Source organism: Phocoena phocoena, chromosome 19 (assembly GCF_963924675.1).
Source record: "Phocoena phocoena chromosome 19, mPhoPho1.1, whole genome shotgun sequence".
NCBI classification, from domain to species: Eukaryota; Metazoa; Chordata; class Mammalia; order Artiodactyla; family Phocoenidae; genus Phocoena; species Phocoena phocoena.
In genome coordinates this window covers 6,257,813-6,277,327 of record NC_089237.1, presented here as the reverse complement: position 1 = coordinate 6,277,327, position 19,515 = coordinate 6,257,813, and the positions used below count along the sequence as shown (strand labels likewise).

The window sequence follows — 19,515 nt, the reverse complement described above, 5'->3', positions numbered from 1 at the left end:
AGCCCACATCACTCAGGCTGGAGGCATCTCTGAGCTTGCTAAGTAGCTGCCACTGGGGGGAGGCAGAGAGGCTGCCGTCTCCCCGACGCCCTGCACCTCTGTGGCCGAGAATGCAGGTGGAGGGAACCCTGTCCCAGAAACCCGGGCAGGTGAGGAACCCATAAGCCACCAGCACTTCACCCAGGCCAGCCACAGAGGATGCTGGTCCCGGAGGAGCCCCTTGCCGTGTGCGGGGTGGGAGGCCAGGTCCAGCCTCCTGCGCTGAGATCCTGGCACATCAGTGCCCCTCCCTGGGGCTCAGCGCCTCCTGTACAAGCAGGCTGTACTACATGCCCACTGCTCGACCCCCCACAAGCTCTCATGTCCTAGGGATTTCAGTCATTAAGGCTTAAGACCTTCTGGTGGCACTTCCCAGCCCAAGCAAGACGCTGGCTTGGATGAAGGAAGCTGGTGCAGCCCCATCACCCCTCCCTGGGGCCCCTCACCGGTAGTACTCCACGTAGCCAGTCTGGTTGACCAGTTCGGTCAGCTCCTTGGTGACCTCTGTCCACACGGGCACCCCTGCCAACTGCACAATGATGTTGCCCGCCATCTGCTGCATGAACTTCAGTGTCTGGAGGTAATCGCCCCGGGTGGCAAAGATCTCACTGAGCCGGGCCAAGTGCTGCTCGAGGTCGACCTTCATCTTCTGGGTGGTCCCAGACACCTGGGGAGGGGCGGGGCTTCTGAGTCTGGCCTCGGGTGGGAGGAAGCCAGAGAGGTAAACCCTCCCTCTGCCTCAAACTCTGGAGGAGAAGAGCTTGTCCTTGAATGAGTGCCCCACGGGCGCCACCCCCAGCCCTGAAGAGTCACGAGGCTGTGGTCCAGACGGAGGATGGACAACAGAGGCTCCCACTACCCGCCCAGCCCATGGGTCCCTCCATCCAGGGGACAGGCTCGATCTGGCCCTGACCAGGACCTGGGCTCCAAGACACAGTGCTTTCCTAGAAAGACAGACCCAGATGGGGAAACAAACAAGAGAAGCCATTTTTCTTCCTTGAGGATTCTCTTCAAAGTTTAAACACCTTGGGTGATGAATTCTTTTGGGGGGTGAGGAATAAAATGTTTAAACTGAAGAGTCCCTCTGTTGCTACCTGACCTTTTGTTCCCACAATAGGCTTTCTCAGCGTCTCACAAGAGAAAGGCTTTGTTGTAGAGCAAAGGACAGCCCACAGCGTCCTGAACCCCCCGAGTGAGGGCAGAACAATGGAACTTTGAAATAATACAGGCAGACGGGATCCTGCCTCCGAGCAGCCGGGACACGTGACAGGAGGAGGAAATCTGCGCCTTCTCTGTGCTTGTCCACCCCCCCCCCCCCCCCACCACGTTTGTCCTGCCTGGAGCTGAGCAGAGCCTGAAGGAAGCATCTTTCTGCTCAGAGGTAGAGAGGGAAGGTCAATGGAGGTGACTCTCCTGGGCCTGCAAACAAGGACCACAAGAATTAGAAAGGTGCCTCTCGATAGCCCAGAGGCAGGGTCCCGGCAGGGGCTGGAGACCCAGCCTGGGAACCCCAAGCACCTCCCTGCCAAGCCCGTTCTGAGCCTGGGTGTCAGCAAGAGGGGAAGAAGGGCTTCGTTGCTCTGAAACTGTCCAAGCACAACTGGTTGGAAGCGAGGAGTGTGCGCTATTCCTCCAGGCAGACTTCAGCTCCCCCACATCTGGAAGGAAGAGAAAAATGACCCAGAATGGGAGTTCCCTGGCGGTCCAGTGGTTAGGACTCTGTGCTTTCACTGCCGAGGGCCGTGGGTTCAATCCCTGGTCGGCGAACTAAGATTCCGCAAGCCTTGTGGTACTGCCAAAAAAAAAAAAAAAAAAGACCCAGAAGAAGGTTTAGGAGTGTCCAATGGGGAGATCTCTGCAGAGAGGTGATCAGACCCCACTCCTGGCAGCAAACGCTGTTTCTCCGCATTAGGGGGGACTTGACAGCAACTTTGTGGCCTTTCACATCTGCGCTAGGCTAGGAGTTCCTGGTTCCAGAAAAGAGAATGGCCCCCTTTGTTGCATTTTATGTTTTTCAGTGTCAGCGGCTTGTTCCTTTTCCTGGCGTGTTGCTGGTTCTTACAAGCTGGCTAAAGACTAAGAGATACCAAAGTGCAGAGATGCTGGGCGTGTACAAATGAATTCAATAACTAAACCTCACCCTAATAAACGTTCCTTTTCAATTCAATAAGATCAACGGACAAGTGCTTTGCAGCCATTGATCCAAAGGCACTCAATAAATGTTAACATTGGGAGCAAGACCGGTACTGTGTGATATTTTCATATTCCTATATGATACCCAGCACACTTTAGATCACAGCGCCGTTAAAAATGCTCTGTAGGGGGCTTCCCTGGTGGTGCAGTGGTTGGGAGTCCGCCTGCCCATGCAGGGGACGCGGGTTCGTGCTCCGGTCCGGGAAGATCCCACGTGCCGCGGAGCAACTGGGCCCGTGAGCCACAACTACTGAGCCTGCGTGTCTGGAGCCTGTGCTCCGCAACAAGAGAGGCCAGCGCACCGCTATGAAGAGTGGCCCCCGCTCGCCATAACTAGAGGAAGCCCGCACAGAAGCGAAGACCCAACACAGCCAAAAAAAAAAGTGCTCTGTAAACTTTTCCTGTAAGACGACTTTTTCTCCCCTTCCATAGCTCTATACGTTTAACTTCTCTATTTCTTAAATTCCTCCTTGGAAAAAAACCCCGAAAGCCAGGCCCTCTCTTTCCTCCTGATGTCTTCCCATAGGAAACGAAACAAAATAGAAAAAATTAAAATCACAGCGTTGACCTACTTACACCCCCGGCTTCCCCACTGCACCTCCAGTCCTTAGAGGTTCAGCACAGAGCTCCCCACAGGGAGATGGCGATGGGGACACTCAGAGGTGGATCAGGCACTCCCACGGGGAATCGGGAGGGCCGGCTCAGCTCCCCAGGCTGGGGTGGGCTTAGGGGCGAGCTAGCAGGTGGTAGAGGAAGCTGTTGCCCCAGAGGATGGAGCCGTGGTTCTCCAGCTGTGGCCCCTGGACCTGTTATCAGCTGGGAACTCGTTATAAATGCAAATTATCAGCCTGGTCCCAGACCTACAGAATTGGAAAGTCTGGGGTGGGCCCCTCCATCTGTGTTTATGAAGCCCTCCAGGGGATTCTGATGCAAGCTCAAGTTTGAAAATCCCTGAGACGGAGGAAGCTCCCTCTTAGAGAGGGAGTTGATGAGGTTTTCTAGACAGGCAGGGGATGAAGTGCCAGGAGATGAAGGGGTGGAGGCTTGGCAGGCCGGGGGCAGGGCCCCCATCTCAGAGCCTTGAAGGGAAAGGCTAAGACCAGGCCCCTGGGTTCCAATACTCGCTCTAACACATACTAGCTCCCTACCCTGCAGCAGCAACACGACCTCTCTGTGCCCAGTTCCTTCCCCAGGGCTGCCCACAGGCCTGATGCCAATGCAAAGGAGAACCCAGAGGAGCCTCAGTGGCCACCAGAACATGTGGCTCAGACTCGAGCCAGCTGAGCTCCCAGGGGCTGTAGAGCCCAAGGCCGTGGTTTTAAGCCGAGACCCCAGTGGGTTAGAGGTGTGCGAGATGCCCTGAGTGAGTCACTGGGGCCCAGATCGGGGCGCTGGATCCAGAGAAAGGACCCACCTGGCACTCCCAAATGACCCTTTGCGACCCCCCAAATCAGAGTGTGCAGATGACCCAGGACCCTCCCGCCGCCCACCGAGGCACAGGGCTCCCTCAGGGAGGAAGGGCGCAGGCCTGCGGCTTCTGGTCTGGGGAGGGGAGCCTGGGAGGGCCCACCTCACTCTGGCCCAGGTCTTAGTCACCTGACTCGTCTCCTGAGTGCCGCCGCCCCCCAATCCAAGCCTCCTCTCTCTTTCGTGATGATGACAGTAATATACACAATTACAGTAATTATGATAACGGCACCATTAGCATAGGGTCCCCCCTCCCAATGTGGAGCGTTTTTTGGAGATTCCAGGCACTTTCATGGGCATTATCTCATCTAACATCATTTGTGTGATATTTGGCCTTCACCCCCCTCCAATCTAGGGAGCCCTCTAAGATCTGCTGCCTCCCCTGGAGCCCTTGGGACTGGGAGTGTTGGGTGCCCACCCGAGGCCCAAACCAGCCCCGCAGGCCCAGCCAAGGACGCAGGTCAACACAGGAGGTGGCCATCAGGACCCAAGCAGCTCCTGGCCGGCTGGACCACCACCAGAGCCTGGGACGCCTGCCTTCACTTTTCGGAAATGGTGGAGAGAGGATGAGGGGCTGACCGCCAGAGACACACGGAACCCTTCCCTTCAGGAACACGGGGGCATTTAGAGACCTGGGGTCTGATGCACAACGTCCACCCCGACCCTGGGGACCTCTCAGCTGGGGTGGATGGGCCCAGCCTGGGGGTCTCAGGCCCAGCTCATCTACGGGGGATAAGGACATGAAAAGCTTGAATCTTCCCAGCAGGGCGGCTCTGGGACTTTCTTCCTCAGCCCTGGGGAGCCACAGGTCATTCCTTACAATGGTCACAAGTCAGCCAGTGAAGGTCATGGCTCTGGGGCTTCCCGGGGAAGGGATTCTCCTTCAGGGGCTGGCTCTTTCTCCAGTGGTTCTGTGCCGGTGGGTGGAGCCCCTTCCCCACCAGGGCAGAGGGAATGGCGGGGGTCCCCAGGCAGTGATCTCCCCCCAGGCCCCACCCAGTGCTGGTCAGGTGGCGTTCGGCCCCTCAGCTCCCCCATCCCAGCCGCCCCATCCTCGCCCCGTTAGAGCTGCTCCAGCCCAGTGTCCAGACAGCTCTCAGTCCCCAGGGACGGGTCCCAGTGAACACAGGGGGCGGTTGGATGAGCTCAGCAGGAGACCTGGGACCCTGCTCTGGTGTGTGACCCTCGGCTCCCCAGAAGGACCCTCTCTGAGGCCATGGCACCCAGCACCCAGCCGTACCCACAAGGAGCAGCACAGCTGTCTCTTTAAGGGAGTCCCTCCTGGGAGGAGCCGGGCTGGGGGATTAAGGCCTGAGAGGGGCTTAAGGGAGAGGAGGGGCACTGAGGTCAAATCCTCCTGAAGCGGCACCAGGATGAAGTGAGGTCCACAGGCTCCGGTCAGGGCTGGATTGCGTGGCTGAGGCTGCCTGACACAACTGCTCATTTGTTGAGGTCACCCCTGAACTGGCCCAGAGGTGATGGCGGACAGGACTGGCATTTCTGAAAACTGCCCTGGAGCCTGGCTCCTAGGGCGCCAGGGGCTGCTGGGAAATTAGCTGGAAAGAGCCAGTGGTTCCAGAGAGAAAGTGACAAGCACTGGGGGCCATGGGCTACCTTTTTTTGAAGACCCTGACTCTCCCCGCCCTCGAGGCTCAGCAAGTGGACCTCTTCCTTGGGCGAAAACTCCTTCCTCTCCTCTGGCCAGCCCAGCACATCCTTCACCCTTAGCCCCCAGCTGGAGTCACGGCGCCTGGAAACCAGAGCCTGGAGGACACCTTGCGGGGTTTGGGGCTCTTCACTTGTTTTTGAAGAGTGTTGACATCTCCTGGACGCCACCCACCATACTCTACACCCAGCACTGAAAGTGAACACAGAAAACACCACGGGGTCGACTGTCCACATTCAGGGGCCTCTTGAAAAAATGGCACAGTGCTCAGCTCTGCTGAAGATGGATGGGCTCTGATCCCACAGCCGTCCTGGCCCCCAGGACCCCGTAGCCTTTCTCCTTCGGTCCTCACTCCTACCCCTGCCCCCTGTGCCCCCCGCCCCCAAGCCTGGGGAGCAGAAATCGCTGGTTGGCTCCTGGTGGGACCAACTGGCAGCCCCAAGGGGAGTCCGGCCCCCTTGGAGCCAAGCTGGCTGGGCTCTGACTGGGGCTCTCGGTCCCACCACGCTGACCTCACCGGCCGCCCGCGACCTTACCAGCACATCGATCCCAGAGAAGGTGTGGTTGGCATTGTCCAGGGAGTAGATCAGCTGGTACACTCCATCGTTGGCCTCGCTGTTTCCATAGAAACCAACGCCCACCGCAGCACTAGAGGCAAGACCCCAAACTTAGAGGTGACACCCAGAGGAGAAATTTTGTTAGTATACTATTTTTTAGTGCCGTTTAGACTTCACAACGAAACTGAATGGAAAGTACAGCAATTTCCCATATACCCTGTGGCGCCTCACACGCCCAGACAGCCTCCCCAGCCGTCCACAGCCCCCGCCAGAATGGGACAATTGTTACAACTGACGAACCTACATGGACACGTCACTATCACCCAGAGTCCACAGTTTACATTAGGGTCACTCTTGGTGTCGTCGTACAATCTTACGGGTTTGGACAAATGTATCCGCCATTATAGTTTCATACAGAGTAATATCACTGCCCTTAAAGTCCTCTGTGCTCTGCCCATCCATCCCTCCCTCATCCCTAACCCCTGCCAACCACTGATCTTTCTACTGTCTCCATAGTTTTGCCTTTTCCAGAATGTCACATGGTTGGAATCCTACAGTATGTAGCCTTTTCAGACGGGCTTCTTTCACTTAGTAATATGTATTTAAGATTCCTCCATGTTTTTTCATGGCTTGACAGCTCATTTTTCTTTTTTTAAGCGCCGAACAATATCCCATTGTTTGAATGAACACAATTTAGCCATTCACCTACTGAAGGGCTTCTCGGTTGCTTCTAGGTTTTGGCGATTATGATGAAAGCGCCTTTAAACATCCATGAGAGCGGGTTTTTGACTTTAGCTGAGAAACTCTTTCCTGGGGGTAGGGGAGAGGGGGTGGTCTAGCGTTCTGGCAGATGGGCTGGCCGGGGGAGGGAGGAAGGTTCTGGGGCAGCGGTCTCTGGCCTGGCCAACTAGCTCTGCAGCACGTTTCATTCAGCCAACAAGAAAATACTCCTGTTCTCCAGTCCCAGGGCTCTGAAGGGTGGAAGATTGCTGGCCGGGCCCTAGGGATTTTGATGCTACAGTAGGTCTGGGAGGGGCTCAGGAACTCGTACCTTTGCCGGCTCCCCAGGTGACTCTGACACACGTGGGCTTGGGGACCACTGAGGTCTCATGAAATCACACTCACCTCTCCCAAACCCTCCAAGGGTTGGGGATGCCCCCTCCATTCTCTATCCTTTCACCTCCACTTCCCCACACCACACACGAGGCATCTGTCCTGCTGAAATGTTCTGGCTTCTAGAAAGTCCCTTCTTAGGTTGAGTTAGGTTGAGCTGAAGCCTACCACCTTAAATCACGTACCTGCTGGCTCCTGGCTGTCCTCGGGGCCAGACCCCATGGGATAAGCCTCCAATTCTGCAAGGCACCCTGTCAGACATCTGAATGGGGCTCCGTGTCACCCCTTTTCTGCTCTACGAGTCAGATGTGTCCTCCAGACCCTGGTCTACATCATCCCCTGGCTCAACTCTCTCTAATCGGTCCATGTCACCCTTAAACGTGGCCTCTGAGTGAAGCACCCAAGCCCAGCCGGTCCCTCCAGCTGGTCCCTCCAGGGGGCTAATGCCCTGGGGTCCTCCCTCCCTGTCACTGACCTTGTGGTCCATTAATATCCCTGGATTTCTCCCCAGGAACTGCCGCTAAGCCCAGGCGTTCCTTCTTCCTCTAGTGCCGTATTGCTTTTTGTTTTGTTTTAAATAAAAGAGGAACTTTAAATCCATCCCTGTGAAATTTCATCTAGCTGGTTTTAGTCCAACATTCCAGCCTGAACAAATCATTCGAAGTCTTGCCTCTGTCACTGATCATACTTTCTCTGACTCACACTCCTGGGGGTCCTCTCAAGATTCATTAAACAGCCTCCTTGAGTTTTCATCCAAAACGCTGATTTTGCGGGGGGAAGATGAAGACACATGTGCAAACGTTTTTACCCTTTTTCTTTAAACAGGGCAGAACCTGGGATGGAATCCCCTGGGAGACTGTTCTAGGAACCTCCTTCCAGGGTGCCCTTGACCCCCAATTCAGTGTTTCTCAGAAAGCGGTCCATGGACCACAGGACAGAATCACCTGTTAAAAGCGTAGGTGGCGGGGGGGCAGGGGCGGGGGGCACGCCGCACCCATTTGTTACCAGTATGGTCTGAGAATGTGCATTTTAAAACAAGGTTCCTGTCTGCTTCACGAGTCTGACGCATGCGTGCACGCACCAGCTACAGTTTGGTGAACCCGTGAGTAAATCAGTATTCTTTGCATTCAACCAGAATTGTTCAACCAGGTTTGAATCCACTTAACCGCACCACCACACAATCTGTAAATACAGCATCCGCAGGGATACTGGGAGGACCTTGGTCAAATGCAGAAATATTCATACATTAAATGTATTGTATTTCTATGAGCTTCTCTTTAGTCACTTCATCTTTTAAATTTCAGTCTGCTCTGAAAAACACCTTTCGTTTGCTCCTTGTGTTTCTAACTTTCTCTGCTAGTTCTCTGTGTCATGATCCAGTGTTTTCTGGGCACTCGGCCTCAAGCCAGTGCTCTCCCATCCTTTTAACTCTCCCTTTCCCTGTTTTCGACAACGGAGGATTCTACTTTTGCATCTTCTCATGGTCTATGGATTTATCGGAGATGATGGTTCAGGAGGGGCTGTGTAATTGCACCCAGTCTTCTGAGACAAGTCTATGGTACTGCCCCTCTCTGGTATAACAGCACCGCTCTCTTAATCAAATGTTAAATCACTCCCAAAGAGAGGTGCACTGGGAATTCTCCTCATATCCCTTTTGCCTTGTTCATTCTTTCTTCTACGGATTGAATCTCCCCTCTTCTCCGGGATGCTTGCTGTCAGAGCTCAGCAAGACCCCCGCCTCCTAATCCCCCCAGCCTCACCTCGTATCCCTTCTCCTTCTGCTTTTGTTGGCCCCCCCTCCCCGCTTCTCTCCCTCAACTCACTCCAGCTGGGCTCCAATCTGAGCACAACTCCAGTGAAGGTAACTGTGGGCCTCCACCGCACTTACTGCCTATCCCCCACCCTGCTGCACCCCTACCCCAGCCCCCTCGCCCGCCCCTCTGCTCCAGCCACACTGGCTTCTCTCAGTGCCTTAAAAGTTTTGTCCATCCCACTCCTGGGCATATACCCGGACGAAACTATAATTCAAAAAGATACACGCACCCCTGTGTTCATAGCTGCCCTATTCACAATAGTCAAGACACAGAAACAACCTTAATGTCCATCGACGGATGAATGGATAAAGAAGATGTGGTCCACGTACACAACGGAATATTACTCAGCCATAAAAAAGAACGAAATAATGCCACCTGCAGCAACATGGATGGACCTGGAGATGATCTTACTAACCGAAGTAAGTCAGACAGAGAAAGACAAATGCCATACGATATCGCTAATATGTGGACTAATCTAAAATATGACACAAATGAACTTATCTACGAAACAGAAATAGACTCACAAAGAACAGACTTGTGGTTGCCAAGGGGAGGCGGGGTGGGGGAGGGATGGATTGGGGGCTTGGGGTTAGCAGATGCAAAGTATTATATACAGAATGGGTAAACCACAAGGTCCAACTGTGTAGCACAGGGAACTCTATTCAATACCCTGGGATAAACCATAATGGAAAAGAATAGGAAAAAGAATAACCGAATCACTTTGTTGTATGGCAGAAATTAATACAACATTGAAAATCAACTATACTTCGATAACATAAATTAAAAAAAAAAAAGCTTTGCTCCCTTCTCCCCCCCACCACAGGGCCTTTGCACACACTCCAATTCCCTCTGCATGGAAGTATCTCCTCCCAGCTTGCCCCCACCTTTGCCCAGTTCACGCCTTCTCATCCTGTTGGTCTTGGTGCCCTTGTCACCCAGTTAACACCCGACTCGAGTGGGCCTTCCAACTTCACGCCTATGCCTTGTCTCCACAGTTACCCTTTAATTCCTAAGTACTCAGATCAAACAAGCATAGGATCCTCTGTCTCTCCCAACAGACCGAGAGCTACAAGAAGGCAGAACTGGGGGCTGTTTTTCTGATTGCCGGCTCCCTCGTGCCCGGCCCAGGTAAGCTGGAGAACTCTGAAGAAGGAGCTGTGCCACATACACTCCCGTTTTGAGTTTTCCTTAAGCGGCAGGTAATGATTACTTATTGGAATTGACCCTCCCAAGTCATTCTTACTGTTCCAAAGTATTCTTCTGTTACTTGCAGTATTTTTTTCAGAAAAATCTGAGTTCATAGGAGAGAGGGCTGCCTGTGCAGCAAGCACTGCTGGTTTCTTGGGCCGTCTCCATCCTGTCTCTCCCTGCCCGCCCTGCACACCTTGCTCTCAGGAGGAGGCTGTTTAATACCAGGTACTTTGCAGGAGGCTCCTTTCTGCTGGGAGTCGTATTTGTCTTTGAACTTGCGACCATGGCTCAACCTCTCTCCTTTAAGTTTATGATTTAAGCCCCGGCCGCGTGTCTCACCCAGTCCTGGTTCCCTTCCACGTGTTTGGTGCTTTGTCACCCCTGCAAAGCTGCTTTGAGTTCTTGCCTATCTTTTGGCTTAGATGCCCTGACACTGCAGGCAGGACGGGACCTTGAACGTGATCTAATGGAGAGGAAAGCCCTGGGGATGAGGTGAGCCGCTAGGGATGAGCCCCATCTGCCTCTTGTCCTGCTGCCGAGACAGTGCTGTGGGTTCTTGGATACAATGGACAATTAGCCATGAGGCATTCCACCCCTTGGGCAGGACCACCCCCCGGAGCATTTCAGGAGGAACTGAGGCTTTTGGAAAAACCTCTGTAGATACAAAGACAAGAAAAATACAACTGGTGAACGCAAGGCCTGCGTGTGTGGGTACACTGCCTGGGCAGCGTGGCTCTGACACACAGTTAGAAAGCCTCACTTCACCATCCGAAGCAAAGAAGACCCAGCTGATGGCGCTAAGAGCTATTGATCTTGTGAGAAGATGGCATTGATCTGGACCGGAGTCAGACTTTGATCGCAGACCCCGGGCGGCCGCTGGGAGGGGACAGGACGCAGAGAGCAGTGATGTCGCCGGTCAACTGCTCAGGGAGCTCGCTGCCAGGCTGGAGAGGCCCACCCCAGGGCAGGGGCTAGGGATGCTCGGGAGCCTCCCCTCGCCATCCAGGACATCTGATTCCCACTGTTTGGCGAGAAAAGGTACAGCTTTCACCCTGGAGACAGGCCCTCCCATCCAGGTACCCGGAGCTCAGGCAGGAGAACGTGACCAGACAGCTGAGGAGCCACTTGGGGTTTGCTGGCGGCGGGGTGGGGTGGTGCAGGAAGTGGAGGGCGAGGAAGGGGTGTCCTTGTCATCAGGCTGACCACTGGCAAGACCCAGATGGTCAGGCCCACTTTTCTTCCGCTGTGTCCGCCTTGCAGCCTCACATGGAGACCCCCGCCACCCCCCGCCCGAGCGCGCATGCCGGGCCCGGCGCAGAGGGACACTCACCAGCAGACGAGCCCAGCCGCCACGGCCGTCCAGGTGATGCAGCAGGGGTGGCGATGCTTGGTCTGCACCGCACTGCTCCGCAGGGAGCAGCACACACACACCAGGTAAGCCGCGAGGAAGACGAGGTTCAGGCCCAGCCCGACGGCGGCCACCAGCCCCAGGAACAGCAGCGACTGAGGAGGGAGAGGCCTGGGGTCAGCACTTGGTCCCATGGGTGGCAGGGGTGTCGGTAAGCGCCCTGCCCTCGGGCTGGGTGGGGAGTGGGGGGCAGAGGAGCTCAGGTGTGGGTGGGGGAGGACACGAGACAAGTGGTGGAAGGAGGGACGGCTCAAGCCTGGCCCCCAGGTCCGGGGCTTACACACCTGGATGCAGGTGTGGACCAGGCATTGTCTGATGGATGCTCTGAGCTGCTCAAGAGACAAGGCAGGAATCATCCCCGGTCAGTGAGGTCTGTGGGCAGTGCTCTGTGTGACTGAGGGAGACAAGGAGACGGATGTCCGTGGGATCAGAGCATCCAAGGCCTCCCGGAGGACACGGGGCTGGGCGGGGTGTCTCAGAAGCTGAGTGGGGCCTGTCGCAGGGCGGGGAAGGGATGCCCTGGCGGATGTGCCCCACGGAGCCTTGTTCCAGGTATGGGGGTACATCCTCAACCAGAGGCCAACTCTGCACTGGGGGAGGGGGGAGACCTCAGGAGATGCACCTGGGGCGTCCCTCTCATCACATCTTGAAAGGGACGGCGCCCCCTAGATGCCAATTGTGGCCGCAAAGCCCAGAATTCCGAAGGGGGGAGGAAATGCCGTCTCAGGCCCGCCGAGCAATCAGGGTCCTACAGAAGGAGCCGCTCTCCGTCAGGAGGCCCAGAGCCCCCCCACTCCTTGCCTTCCAATCTCTTGATTCAGCCAGATGGACGCCAGATGGCACCAGGACTGGTGGCCGCCAGCCAGGGCTGGACCTGGCTCTAAGTCAGGCTCCTGAGCTGACAGCCTCGCCCTGCTGCCCACGTGCCCCGGGTCGTTCCCAGCCCAGAACCCCCAGCGCTCCAGTCTGGGCTGTCGGGGCAGGGTGATGAGCAGGGTCGGGGGGACACTGGGGCCCTTCTGGGCTAAGGGGGAGACAAGACTCAGGCAGGAGCGTGCGCACACCAGGAGACAACCCTGAACACAGAGGCTGGGGTCTGCAGTCCCGAGGCCCGGGGTCGTCTTGGACGGGGGTGGGCAGAGCCTCACAGGGGAGCCCACGCAGCCGCTCGGGCCCGTGAGGGCTTGGGCCGGCCTGCGGACCCCTGGCCTGACCTGCTCAGCTGGTCACCTGGACCGACGGGTTTCCGAGCCTCACGGTCAAATGGCCAAAGCAGTGGGGACAGCCCAGAAGAGGACAGGAGAGATGGCTCAGGGTGGATGTGACGAAGTGTGGCTTTCGCCTCCACCTGGGATAAATAGGTACTGCCAGGAACTTGCTCCCCGACCCCCGACTCAGCAGCATGGGTGGTAAGCCGTCCTCCTCCAGGTAGCTGGGAAGGCCCGGTGGACCTGACCGCACACCCCTGCGGAAGTCCTCCTGGGTGGCAGGCGCTGGGGCTCCCGGGCCAGGGCCACTGGGCCTGTCCCATGGACTGTGCCAGGAGGCTGGCCTGGTGAGACGTGGAAGAAGCTGCCACTAGCCGGCCCCCAGCCCATGCCCCTCACTGGAGGCCCTGCAGCCCCAGGCCAAGGGGAAGAAGGCTGGGATGGGGGTTTAGAGCCTTGCTATTCAAAGCGAAGTTCACCAACCCTGGGGCATTGACATCTTCTGAAATGCGGAACGCACCTTCTCAAGCCCCACCCTGGACCCAGTGAATCAGAACTGCACCAAGGAGCTATCCCGAGAGACCTGCATCTCATTGAAGTTGGGGAAACCCTGATTAGTGTCAACAGACTTTCTCAAACTGTTTATAGTAGCTTAACCTTTTCTTCAGACTCGCTTAGCAGAGCGCTGATATACAGAGAGCCTCTGACTGAGGGGTGGACGTAAATGCCAAGCTTTGTCCTGGCCACCCCCTCGCAGGCCTGAGGCCCCTCTGCTAAAGCCCAGGACCCCCTTCACAAGTTGCAAACCACTGTGCAGTGTGCATATACCCCAAGAGCCAGCAACCCCACTCCTGCATATTCACCTGGCAGAAAGGAGGGCTCACGTCCCCCACAAGATACATGCAAGAATGTTCACAGCAGCCTAACACTGCGGTAATAGCCAAACGCCAGAAACAAGTGAAACGTCCACCAACAAGAGATCGGATAGATAACAGGGATTGGAGCCACAAGATGGAATATGACGCAGTTATGAAAAGTCAACTGCGGCGACAGCCAGTGGTGTGGGAGAATCTCACAGATGTAATGGTGGAGGAAACAAGCCAGATGACACAGCAGAGACTGTGTGGTTTAACTGACGTAAGATGCAAAGTCAGAGAAACTCATCTGTAGCGACAGCGGTCTGAACAGTAACTACCTTTGGGAGGGAATCAAGTGGGATGGAGCCTCCTGGGGGGGTCAGGAATACACTTTGACTGGGATGGTGTCTCACACACACACACACACACACGTACTGAGGTGTACACTTAGGGATGTGCACTTCCCTGTAAGTTAATCCTAATTAAAAAGAAAGTAACAAAAACCTGGATAAATCTTTTGTATAGGTTAGAGACTGGTTAACAGCCATATTTCCTCCCAGCTACCCTGGACAGCCTCACACTCAATCTCCCCTCAATCTCCCCCCAAACAGGAAAACCCACTGATTCTATCATGGGTCCCCATCCACCAAGGAAGGACCTCCAAGGAGTAATCTCGACTTGGGTTGGTGCCGTTTCAGTCTCTCCAAACCACAGCCCGTCCCCACCCCCGAGCCCCTGCCCTGGCTCCCCTGTTTCACGCCTCACAGCCCACTCCGGCCTCCTGAGCTGCAAACCCCATCTCGTGTGCAGGGCCCTGGGATTCCGAGGCCGGGGGTTGGGGCTGGGGCGGGCTCCCCAAGCTGGGCATTTGGCCTCATTCGATTACCCTTCATGCAGCCCAGCCCCGGTGACGCCCCGTCTGGGAAACCCAAATGCGGAGGCCCTTTTGTTAGCAGTTCCCCTCCAGAACTTTCCTCGGGCGCTGGGAGCACGAGGGCGGGGGCAGAGGTTAGGGTTAGGGAAGGAGGAGTTGGAGGGGGGAGGGAAGAGGAGCCTGAAGAGCCACCTCCCACGGCCACCTTGGTGTCACCGGGCTATTATTTTCCGGCTGCTAATTAACACTGCGGGTCCCCGTGTGTCTGGGTGCGGGGAGGGCGTTACAGGGAGGACCTCCCGTCCAGAGGAAGCCAGGAGCTCTGCTCACACGGCCTCCTGCTCGGGCAGTGCCGAGAAGGGAACGCGCCAGGGCAGCTCCTGCGGCCACGCCTCTCCGCCCCCGCGTCAGGGCTCGGGCCTCTCCCTCGTGGCAGTAACTTCCATCAGTTCTGGTTTGTCCCGACCCAAGCTGGGGGCAGCACTGACCGACTGGCATTCTGGGAACGCCGAGGCTGCAGCTGCACCGCGAGGGGCTCCTGCACTGGGTCGGGGGAGTGGGCAACAGCCCGAGCGCCCCTCGCCCCGAGACCCCAGGAGACAGAGAGTGAGCCAGCCGAGGGGCGAGGCCAGGGCGAGAGGAGCCGGAGGGAGAAGCAGTGACTGGATAGGGTGCAGCCCCTCCCCGCCTGGGGGCAGGGGGCAGGGCGCAGCGTGACTGTCCAGCTGACCGTGACTCAGGGTTCAGACTGAGTGAAGGGGGCTTCCTCTTCCCAAGCTCGGCTCCCCTCAAATCCTGCCGGCGGGCCTCCCCGCCTGGCCTTTCCTCCTGAGGACTGCCCCCCGAGTTGGGGGAGCCCTGTAGTTCTGGGTCTAGCCCCCCCCCGGCCTAAGGACACACACTTGGGACTCTCTGGGGAGTCTAGGAGCGGAACCACCTAACGTCAACACACGGAAATCCGTGCCTCCGTGTAAAAAATTAAGAGTGTCTCCTCTACTTCCTCATGAGCGTCCCAAGAGAACGGCTGGGCTATGGATGCGGCTGGGCTATGGATGCGGCTGGGCTATGGATGCGGGGCAAGGAAAGACGGCGCAGGGAGCACACAGGAGGCTCCTGCACATCCGCAGGCAGGAGCAGCAGTAAAGCTTGGCGCAGCTCTCTGGAGCCTCCAGGCCTCTCAGGGACAGCACCTCCTCGGTGTCTGCTCTCCCACCTCTCGGGTGGGGGGGCGGCTGCATGCTGACGGTGGCAACTGAAGGAGGAAACTGAAGTGGCTTGTTCTGGGAGTCACTGCTGGGGGCAGTGCCAGGGGCCCTTTCTGTTGTCCCCAACTCTGTCCAATGGGCACCTGGCCAGCTGGGGCTTCCTCCTTGCCAAGCAGGGCTTGTGGCAACTTAGGAAGTGCCGGGCGCTGGCCACATGCTTTACACCCACTAACTGATCGGGTCCCTTCAGTAGCCCTTCGAAGCAGGGATCTGCTCCATCTCCACTCCTTCTCTCCGGGCAGAGGTCAGCAGACTCAGGCTGAGAGGTCTGGGCTGCTTCCTCGGATGGGGCTGGGGGCCCAGCGGGGCCGGGGCGCCCTCCTCCACCTGGGGCTCGCCTCACCTGCCCCTGCAGACAGACTGGGCACGACCTCCCCAAGAGCCTGGTGGATGGAGCCCAGGTAGCCAGAGCGAGGACTCAGGGTCAAGTCCACTGGCAGGGAGGGATGGAAGGACAGCCATCAGGGGGCTTCCATGGCTCCCCAAGACCCCTGAGAGTGACTGGGAGCTCTGCTTCCTCAAGGAAGTTCTGGGAACTGACTGCTCAGGATGTCCTGGTCACCAGGCGACCTGCTTTTCACTCCTAGACCTCCTTGCCTTTCAGATCCCCTGCACAGCTCGTCCCCGCCACGGAGCTTTCCAGGATGCACTGCCTGTTCCCAGTTCCATTTAATCTTTGTGTACACACACACACACACACACACACACACACACACACAGTACCACAGGACGGTACTGTTCACTTGGACGTTTGGGGCATGAGCTGAAGCCCCCCTCTGCATGAGTCTTTCAGTCCTTCCTGATCAGTGACTGTAGACACAGATCTTCCGTCTGTGTTCTCCATGGGTTATGGTACTTGGACACGTTTCTGAACCTCAAGGCCAGTCTGCGTAATGATTTGCGTCACTGGGTCCTATCACGTGCTATGGGACCCTCTCCGTACTAATGTTTCAAGGGACATCTCATTTAATACTTGCAGAGGAGGAAAGTGAGGCTCAGAGAGGTACAGACACCTGCCACGGTCACAGTTTGCTGAGATGACTGACAGCAGAAGGTGCCCAAGCCAGGGTGTTAACTGACGTGGTGCCCTGACTCGGGTGGTGACCGCTGCTCAGGAGGAAGGGGACGAAGGTGGGGACGTCCAGGAGAGACCCACGGTCAGACAACAGGGGAACTTACCAAAACAGGAGCCGCCTTAAATAAACACCCAGAGCCAGACTTCCCATCCAGGCTCACCAGACTCATGTCCCACTCAGAGCCCCCAGGCGGCCTAAGCAGTGCAGGGAGGGTAGGGGTGGGGCTGGGGGTTTGGCGGCCGGGGAGCAGCGGCGCTGGGGATGCTAGCACAGTGTGTCAGGGTCTGAACCCCCGGGGAGGAGAGGGTCAGGGGCTGTGAGTGGGTCCCTCTGGCTCATCTGCCACCTCTCCAGGGGACCGAGGGGGGTGGCCCAGGCTCAGGCCCTGCCAACCACAGCTGCTGGCCAGACGGGAGCTGTCTCTGGCGGGGGGAAGTGCCCTACCGCCCCTCCCCACACACCAAGGTCTTCTCCACCCAGGCCAAGAGTTTACTTTTCCTCCAGGGGAAAGGAGAAAGCTGTGGTTGGAGACCCCAGGGGCAGGATCTGGGGTGCAGGGTTTGGGACACAAGGACGTGGGGTCAGACACACACACACACACACACACACACACACACAGTACGCAAGCAACACAGCTGTCTCTGAAATCATATCCGCCTCTTTTCATGCATTCATTGGGAGCGGAAGATTCCCTGGAGCTCTCCCCAGGTGGCTACATTCTCAGGGAACTGCCTTCCCCAGGCAGGGCTCGGGGAGAGGGAGGCCAGACAGACAGGGAAGGAAGCGAACTTGGGAAGCCAAACCCGGCGACGGATCCCTGCCTAAGAGCAGGAAGGGGTCCTGATTCTCTCCTCCTTCTGGAAGGGCAGGCACCATCTGCCTGGGGCCCGAGGGTGACGGGGACACTAGGGGTTATTATTAGACTCCCTGTCACTGGCGCCCTGCACACCCTACTGGACCAGGATCCCCGGCGCCCTGCAGGAGAGAGGTGAACAGCCAACCCCTGCTCAGCCTCCCTGGAGGCCCCACCCTGCCCTGACTGGCCTCACACCGGGAGACTGCAGAGAGCCTGACATGCAGGCAGAGGCCGCCGGGGGTCAGGCGGTCAAAGTCCTGAACAAATGGGCCCCATCTTGGACTTCCCAGTCCCGGAATCTTTGACCCAACAGAAAACTACTCAGCCTGGCTACAGGGGCTGGAGAGGCCTGGGCCACACCTGAGAAGGCTGGGAGATTCTGCAATTGTCTGGGTGGGGAAGCCTGGGGAGCACCCCTTCTCCCCAGGGGTGCAGAAAGCGCGGAGGCCAGCAGAGCAGGGCAAGGAGAGAATTGCAGGGATGAGGCGAGTGGCTGGCCAAGCCGCTAAGATCCCAGAAATCCAGGGCCTAGAAGGTGTGTCTGTATAGAGAAGGAGGGTGCGCTGGTGTGAGATGGGGCTGATGGGGGCCACCTTCCTTCCCCCAAACATCCACACGTAGCTGAGGGTCCACACCCCTCTCCCCCAGCTCTGTCGCCTTCCAGGAGGGGCCCAAGTAGAGGTGCTGGCAGCGGCTTCCACGCTGCAAGCAGAGGCTGGGGAGGAGAGTTGCTGCGGAGACGAACCGGGAGACCGGGAGTTTCTGCCCAAACTTCTCCCAGAGAGAGCGCGTCTTGTAACCGCAGAAGGAGGAAAACGGCGGGGCCCTCCTCAGCACCTCCGCAGCTGGTGCGGCGGAATCACCGGGTACGGGCACAAATGCCCCTACGCCGCGCGGCGCTGCCCTCCCCCTCGGCGCTCAGCCTCCCCGCCCCGCCACAGGCAGCCTCTGCGCCCTTCCCCCCCGTGTCCCTCGGCCGGCTTAACTCCCATCTTTCCAGTTGTCCCGGCCCATGAGGTTCCCAGACCGGAGGGCCGTGGGCCAAGGACTCGCGGGGAAAGGGGAGAAGGGGCGAAGAGGCTGCGGGGAGAGTGGGGGACGGGGTCTGGACGCCTGTGGAGAGCGGCGGGCTGGGAGGGCGGAAGGGGTGGCGCGGGGACTTGAGGCGCCGGGTCGGGGGGCGGCGCGGACTCACCTCCTGGTAACTCTCATCGCGGGGCCTGAAGGTGCTGTCCACCGGCTGCAGGCGCAAGCCGACGTGCGGGACGCTGTGCAGCCACACCACCCACCAGGGCGCGATATACTCCACGCGCGCCGCCAGCATGGCTCTGCCGGAGTGCGCCCGCCCGCTGCGACCGCCGCCCGCAGCCCACCGCCCGGCCCGGGACGCGCGCCCGCCCGCCCCGCCCCGCCCCGCCCCGCCCCAGGCCCGGCCCCGCCCCAGGCCCGGCCCCGCCCCGGGCCCCGCCTCGCCCTGGACTAGGCCCCGCCCGCTGAGCGCGCGCGCCCTCCCCGCCCTCTCCGGGGGGAGGCGCTCCTCGCCCTGTGCTCACCCTCCGCCTGCAAGGGGTCACACCGAAAAGCCTGAAGCGTGTTTTTGGCGTGGAATCTGTCCTGGCCCCACGGGCGAAAGAGGTGGAAGGAGGGGTGGAAACAGCCCCCAGAAGGCTTCTGAATCTGCCTCTGAACAGCACTCTCTAGGTCCCCGGGCTTCTGGTCACTTATCATCAAAGCAAGCATGTAGAGGGTCTATGAATACCGCGGACAGTCATGGCGTGAGAGGCGAGGCCGGCCGTTCCTAGCGCTCTTAGAGGGTAGCGAACTGACAGACTGGGTAAGGAAGGGACCCAGTCCTGGGTCACTAATTCCGTATTCACTCTCAACCGTGATTGAGCATTCACTCTGTAAGCCACGTGGGTTCAAAGACATGG

General features: G+C 57.9%; 1 protein-coding gene across 1 annotated transcript in view; it reads right to left on the bottom strand.

The window, feature by feature from the left end:
* Window positions 1–18,908, bottom strand: part of TTYH2 (tweety family member 2) — a 37,935-nt gene extending 19,027 nt beyond the window's left edge. Inside the window, exons 1-4 of the mRNA XM_065897169.1 lie at window positions 18,780–18,908; window positions 11,371–11,543; window positions 5,902–6,013; window positions 486–706 (exon numbers count right to left, since the gene is read on the bottom strand). Of these exons, the coding sequence (XP_065753241.1) occupies window positions 486–706; window positions 5,902–6,013; window positions 11,371–11,543; window positions 18,780–18,908 (635 nt within the window). The remainder of the gene's footprint in view (window positions 1–485; window positions 707–5,901; window positions 6,014–11,370; window positions 11,544–18,779) is intronic.
* Window positions 18,909–19,515: the final 607 nt, after the last annotated feature.